This window comes from Myotis brandtii, unplaced genomic scaffold (genome assembly GCF_000412655.1).
Source record: "Myotis brandtii unplaced genomic scaffold, ASM41265v1 scaffold382, whole genome shotgun sequence".
In the NCBI taxonomy this organism is placed as follows: Eukaryota; Metazoa; Chordata; class Mammalia; order Chiroptera; family Vespertilionidae; genus Myotis; species Myotis brandtii.
The window spans coordinates 1117658-1123657 of record NW_005364671.1 but is presented as its reverse complement, the minus strand read 5'-3'; the positions used below and the strand labels follow the sequence as shown (position 1 = coordinate 1123657).

Here is a 6000-nt window from a genome sequence, read left to right as displayed (position 1 = left end):
GAGGGATCCGAGGCGGTGAGCTCGGCCCCGGGGCCGGCGGCTGGTGGAGTTGGGAGTGACATTTTCCTGCCTCTATGCCTGAATCGAGGTGTCGCCGCACCACCGACTGGGGTCTGGGATCTGGGCGGGTGGGTCGGGTGGGTGCCCCCCACCCGGTTATGTTGTGATGGGTGCTCACCCCAGCCTGTGTTCACTGGGTCTGGTGGGTGTTCATGGCTCCTCCTTGGGAGAAGAGCGTGAAGGGGTGATCTTAGTCCCCTCGGACCAAGAGGTACTTGGTGGTGGTTGGTTTGTTTGTTTTTTTAAGAGTTAGTTGTTGACAATATTTTTTTATTAAGTTTTAAACCCCTCCTCCTTGGCTCCACCCCGTGACACCTTTGAAACGCTTTGACTTAATAAAACTTGGTTCTCTTGAACTTTGGGAACCTTTACACGTGACTTGAAACATACCTTCTGTTCCTCGTGGTTCCCCCTTGGTACCAAAGACTTTCTTCTGAAGAGTTTCAGTGCTTTTTGGACCACAGTCAGCACCCCCTGGTGTGTTTCCACAATTAATAAAGAGCTGTGCCCTCTGGAGAGAACGCAAGGTAGATATGTCGATGTTACTATTCATAATATATACAAACAAACCTTTCCTCCGCTTCTTCGGTTTTAAGTGGTGTTGGTTAAAAACTTTTTTTCCCAGAAGGACTTGCAGAGTTGAGTGGCTTATTTTTTTTTTCCGGGGGGGGGGCGGTTAGTTTTCTAAATGGGCAGGCTCCTTTGTTGTTTCATGGTGACATCATTACCTAGTGTTATTCTTTTCTCATTCCTGTGTAAACCAGTGTCTCAGGACACCAGAAAAACCTGATCACACAAGCTGGTTTTCTGAAGAAAACCCTTCGGGGGCTTTTCCTAAATGCCAATACAGGCCAGTCCTGACTGTGGCGTCGGGAGCCTCCAGGACCGAGCTCACGGTCTGTATCCCGGGCTTCCCGAGCCTCTGCTCCAGCTGCTCCCTGTGCGCGGAGCCCTGCCCCCAAGGTCGGCCAGGTGAACACCTAATCCTCTTGGAGGCCGCGGCTCTCCTGTCACCGCCGAGCCGGAGGCTCTGCCTTCCCCTCCCTCCTGTCCGGAATCCCTCCCTCCCTTGTTTGTGTCCTCCCGGGCCCTCCACACGTCCATCAACAGCACACGGAACACTCACCTGAGTGTTCCTGTCCTTGTTTCGTTAGATGATGGCTCATCCTTGAGGCATTTCCCTCTTTCTACAGGGGACCCTGCGTGCAGGTAGGGGCCATGTGTCTGTCTCCTCTTTGCTGTCGTGTCCCCAGCATCTGGTTCCTAGTAGATACTCAGTAACTGGGACACATGAAAACTATATATAAGACTTGAGAACAGCGTACATGTGCCCAGTGCTTCGTGCACTTTTTGGCACAGAAATGCACTTATATGTTGAAGGAATTAATGAATTTGAATTTCATATTACGTTTTGTAAATTTACACACCCATTTCTTCCAAGACTTGCCACAGGGAAAGTCTCTTTAAAAAATACAAGCTAAGGGGAAAAAAGGGGATCTATGTAATACTTTCAACAATCAAGATTTAATTTAGAAAAACACAAGCTAAATCTGGCTGTCTTTCTGAGTCTTTGAAGCAAGTAAATTGTTTATATTTCACTTTCTGTTTACCTCAAAATACTGTAAGACGATGTATGTGCTTATTTCAGTTTCATGAGCAAATTTTTGTAGTGGAATGGATTTTTATTTCAAAATCTCCGTTCGTGTTTTCTAGCCCCTTTCCAGGCAAATTGAATATCTTTGACTTATTGCCCCTTTTATACTTATGATAACATAGTGTTGAGAATTGTATTTGCTTTTTCCAGGAGGATTAGATGATAATGAGAGGTTTTGGGGGTTTATTTTTTGGTATCATGGAGGAACATTTTTTGAATGTTATTTGTGACAGTGGGAGTTTTTTGTGGTTGTCCTTTCCTTAAATAAATGACCCAGATGCTGATATGCAAATTTGGTTGGTATCAATTGAAAGAAAAGAATTTATTTTAAAAATAGGAACATAAAAAGAGAAACTTTAGTAGAAAAAATTCTGTTCCCCATGAAGGAAATAAGATTTTCAAGAATGATTTATTTCACACCAATCCAAGGTAAATTATTTATATTTTCAGTGGACAGAAGTAACTCCCCTCCCCTTAAATAGTATATAATTAGCAGAGTTACAGGAATATTGGCTAATTATTTTTTTTTACTAATTTCTTGAAAGGATAGTCTCAGCTGCAACAGAATTAAATTTTTTTCATAAAGGAAATAGATGATTATAAAGGAACACACTGGTATTTTTCTGTAGTGAAGAGATTTTTGTGTTTGTGTTGCACAATGTGTGTGTGTGTGTGTGTATGTATATATATATGTGTGTGTATATATATATATACACACACATATATATATACACCAAGAGCTCTAACTTCTGGTTATTTCTTATTAGCAGGATCTGACAGATTTTTTTATTTTGCATAAAAGTAATCACTGTACCATTACTGTCAAAGTTTATAGGAAGTACATATTTCTTTCCTGGGCTTTTTTCGTAGCCTCCTAACTGGTCTCTCTTGCCTTCCCAATAAGTCTATTCCTTTTTTAAAACAAGATTTTTTATTGGTTTTTAGAAAGAGAGGAAGGGCGAGAGAGAGAGACATCCACATCGACATTGATTGCACCCTGTACGACCCCACACCACCGGGGATGGAGCCCGCAGCCCAGGCACATGCCCTGACTAGGAATCAACCAGCACCAGCATGGTGCACGGGACAACACCCAACCAACTGAGCCACACCGTCCAGGGCCCAATAAGTCTGTTCTTAACTCAGCAGCCAGCTGAGTGATTCTGATACAACAGATCATGACACCCTGCTCAAACTTGTATGGATACCCATTTCATTCAACGTAAAAGCCAAATTCCTTACAGTGTCCCATAATCCCTATATAATCTGTACCCTCTGCTCCCCCACACATAAATCTCCACACTCAACTACTCTACCCGCTGCTGGCTTCCCTTTAGCCTTTTCAGCTTTCTTGTCCCTGGATACTCCAGGACCTTTGCCCTGGTTTCTGTGCCTGGAATGCTCTTACCCCAGTATCACCATGGCTGACTCCCTCACCTTTTTCAAGTTTTTACTCAAATGACACTTTCTTAAACCCTCTCTGACCATCCTTTTTAAATTGCAGCTTGCCACAATATCCTGGAATTCTTCCTTACTCTGTTCTGTTTTCCCCCCCATAGCATTTATCACTTTCTAACAGTATCTTTACTTATTATGTTTATTATCTTTCTCCTCCCACTAAGCGGTAAGCTTCCTGAGGAAAGGGGATTTTTAAAGAAACAGTTTACAAGTACCTAGAACAGTGCCTGGCACACATTAGGTACTCAATTATTGGTTGAATGAATGGATTTTTAAAAAATGAGTTAATGTATTTATTTTGAGGCAAGTGCATTTGAATGTCGTATAAGAACTATGTGTATCCCTACTGCCTTTTTCCCTTTATTATGGATCATTTTTAAGGAATCAATTCTAAAATTCAAATCTCAATAATATTAAATATAAGTTTAAAATAATTATTGATAAAATAATTTAGGGTTTAGTTCACCCTGTATATATTCCATAACAAAACGTTTATTTTATGAGAAAGTACTTGAATGCTTATTCTTAGAGAAATGGGAGGAAAGAGGTTAGAGCTTTTCTTGAATTAGAAGGTAAAAACAAAGAAATTTGGCATGCCCTCTATTCTCTCTTTCTGGAGTGTTTAGAAAGATACAAAGGAAATATGCTTGGAGAGAGAGGATAAGTCATGAAAAAATGAGGAGTGAAGGTCCTTAAGAAGAAAGGGCCAGTAGGTAGCCCAGCACCCAAAGATATATGTGAATAGGTTGAGGTACTACTGTTACTCTAAAACCCTGTTTGTCATATGCTAATTCAAGAGCAGCATCTTATTAAAACAGCTTAATATTCACTGAACAACAACAAAAGCCACTTAACAGTATTTCTGTCTAAATATATGTTTCTCTAAGTTTTGTAGTAGTTATATAACTTGAGAATTACTAATCTCTTCCTCCTGTCCTACACTTTGATGAATACATTTTCCATTTTAAAATCAGAAGTAAAATTAGTTATTGTTAACATAGCAGTGGATGCAAGTGTAGCTCTGGTTTTGGAGTTGGATAGATCTGAATTCAAATTCTGGTTGTCACTTATATGTAAAATATGAAGAGAGTTTATTAGGTTATATTGTGTTTTGAGGAGCTTCTTTCACAAGTAACAAAACATAACATTTTGGATATTTCAAATTGTGACTGAATAAAGCTTTCTTCAAGATACTTTTTTAAAAAAGGTTTGATCTCTTCTATAGAACTTATTAAAAGTAACCCCCCTCCTTTAAAACTCTATAATATAATAAAATGCTTATTTTTAAGCATACAGAGCTGTATTAATATATTAATATCTTGTTTTTTTGATACTTTTATGAAGTTAAATTCAAGTAATTGAAGATTTTTTATGTTTTATTTTTGTTTACCATTTTGGTGGAAATTACCTCAAAATGTATTTCACATATCTTGGTCTTATTGAACAGATTATTTAACTTAAAAAAAAATGCCCTATGTATGACATTTATCCTTCTCCTCTTGAAGTTCTACCTTTTCACTGAGGTGCAGATCAACTCCAACCTCTTTAATAAAGCCTTCCCTGACCATATTTTCCTCTCTCACTCTTGATTTTGTTTGTATTATTTGGAAATCATATTACCTTATAAATTAGCTCTGATACTTTAACAATTATTTTCTTTCCAGATTACAGTTTTCTTAAAAATGAGAATGGGGTAAGATTTTAAATTTTCTTTTAATTTTTTTTTTTATTATTGATTTTAGAGAGGAAGGGAGAGGGGGAGAGAGAGAGAAACATCAATAATGAGAGAGAATCATTGATTGGTCCCCTCCTACACACCCCCTACTAGGGATCGAGCCCACAACTGAGGCATGTGCCCTTGACCAGATTTGAACCTGGGACCCTTCAGTCCAAAGGCCAACACTCTATCCACTCAGCCAAACTAGCCAGGGCTGGATTTTATATTTTCTTGGTGGAGTAGAATGGTACCTTACATATTCTGGACACCCAGTGACTAACTTAGAACTATGCCATCTCCCTCTTATTGTCACCACCATAATTGAAGTCCTCATTACCTCTCATAATAACCTAATTGACATCTCTCCTCCCCATTCATTTCATTCCTTGCTGCTAAACAAATTCTAACCAGATCCGATCCCTTGCCTCTTAATCCTTAATGATTCTTCATGACTTGTCACTGAAAATCTCTGTCTTAAATCTCTGTCAAAGTCATAATCTGGCTCCTTATATAGTTTTTCAGCTTTTTAAGTCTGACTCTAGTCAGACTAAACAGTTTGTTGTAATCTATATATGCCTCTGTTTTCCAATCTCTGCCTTTGCTCATTCTATTCCCATTGCCATGAATACTCATCCCTTAATTTCAAATGTAAATTCTAGCTTTGGAGGTCCAGCTCAAATGCCATGAATCCTTTTCTGATCTCCTCCAACATGAATAATTTCTTACTCCGAACTTCTTTAAGTACTCCGAACTTTAAGGAGTTCGTTTACCATTCCTCAGACACTCTCTTTACCCTTCCTATTTGATTTTAATTATAACAATATCACATCTCTACTAGAATCCAAATCTGATGATTTATCTTTGCATTGCTAGAACTGTTTTTCACATAGTAGGCACTCAATTGCTTGAGTAAATGTGAATATCAGTTTTGTTTTTCTGTAAGAGTGTTAAGTTTGCATTTTTAAAAATACTTACTGCTTTTAGAGAGAGAGAGAGGAAGGGGAAGAGAGAAACATTGATTTTGTTGTTTCACCTATTTATGCATTCATTGGATACTGCTTGTATGTGCCCTGACCTGGGGTCAAACCTGCAACCTTGGCGTATGGGAATG

The 6000-nt window shown here is 38.9% G+C and overlaps 1 protein-coding gene and 1 long non-coding RNA gene across 2 annotated transcripts in view; one reads left to right on the top strand and one right to left on the bottom strand.

Annotated features, from left to right (window-relative positions):
• Positions 1-290, bottom strand: part of LOC102257326 — a 12804-nt gene extending 12514 nt beyond the window's left edge. Inside the window, exon 1 of the long non-coding RNA XR_001363333.1 lies at positions 179-290. This is a non-coding gene — a long non-coding RNA (uncharacterized LOC102257326). The remainder of the gene's footprint in view (positions 1-178) is intronic.
• A 125-nt stretch (positions 291-415) lies between these two features.
• RNF11 (ring finger protein 11) overlaps positions 416-6000 on the top strand; it is a gene marked incomplete at its 5' end in the record, with an annotated part of 39521 nt that continues 33936 nt past the window's right edge. Inside the window, 2 exons of the mRNA XM_014544778.1 lie at positions 416-587; positions 4837-4865. Of these exons, the coding sequence (XP_014400264.1) occupies positions 416-587; positions 4837-4865 (201 nt within the window). The remainder of the gene's footprint in view (positions 588-4836; positions 4866-6000) is intronic.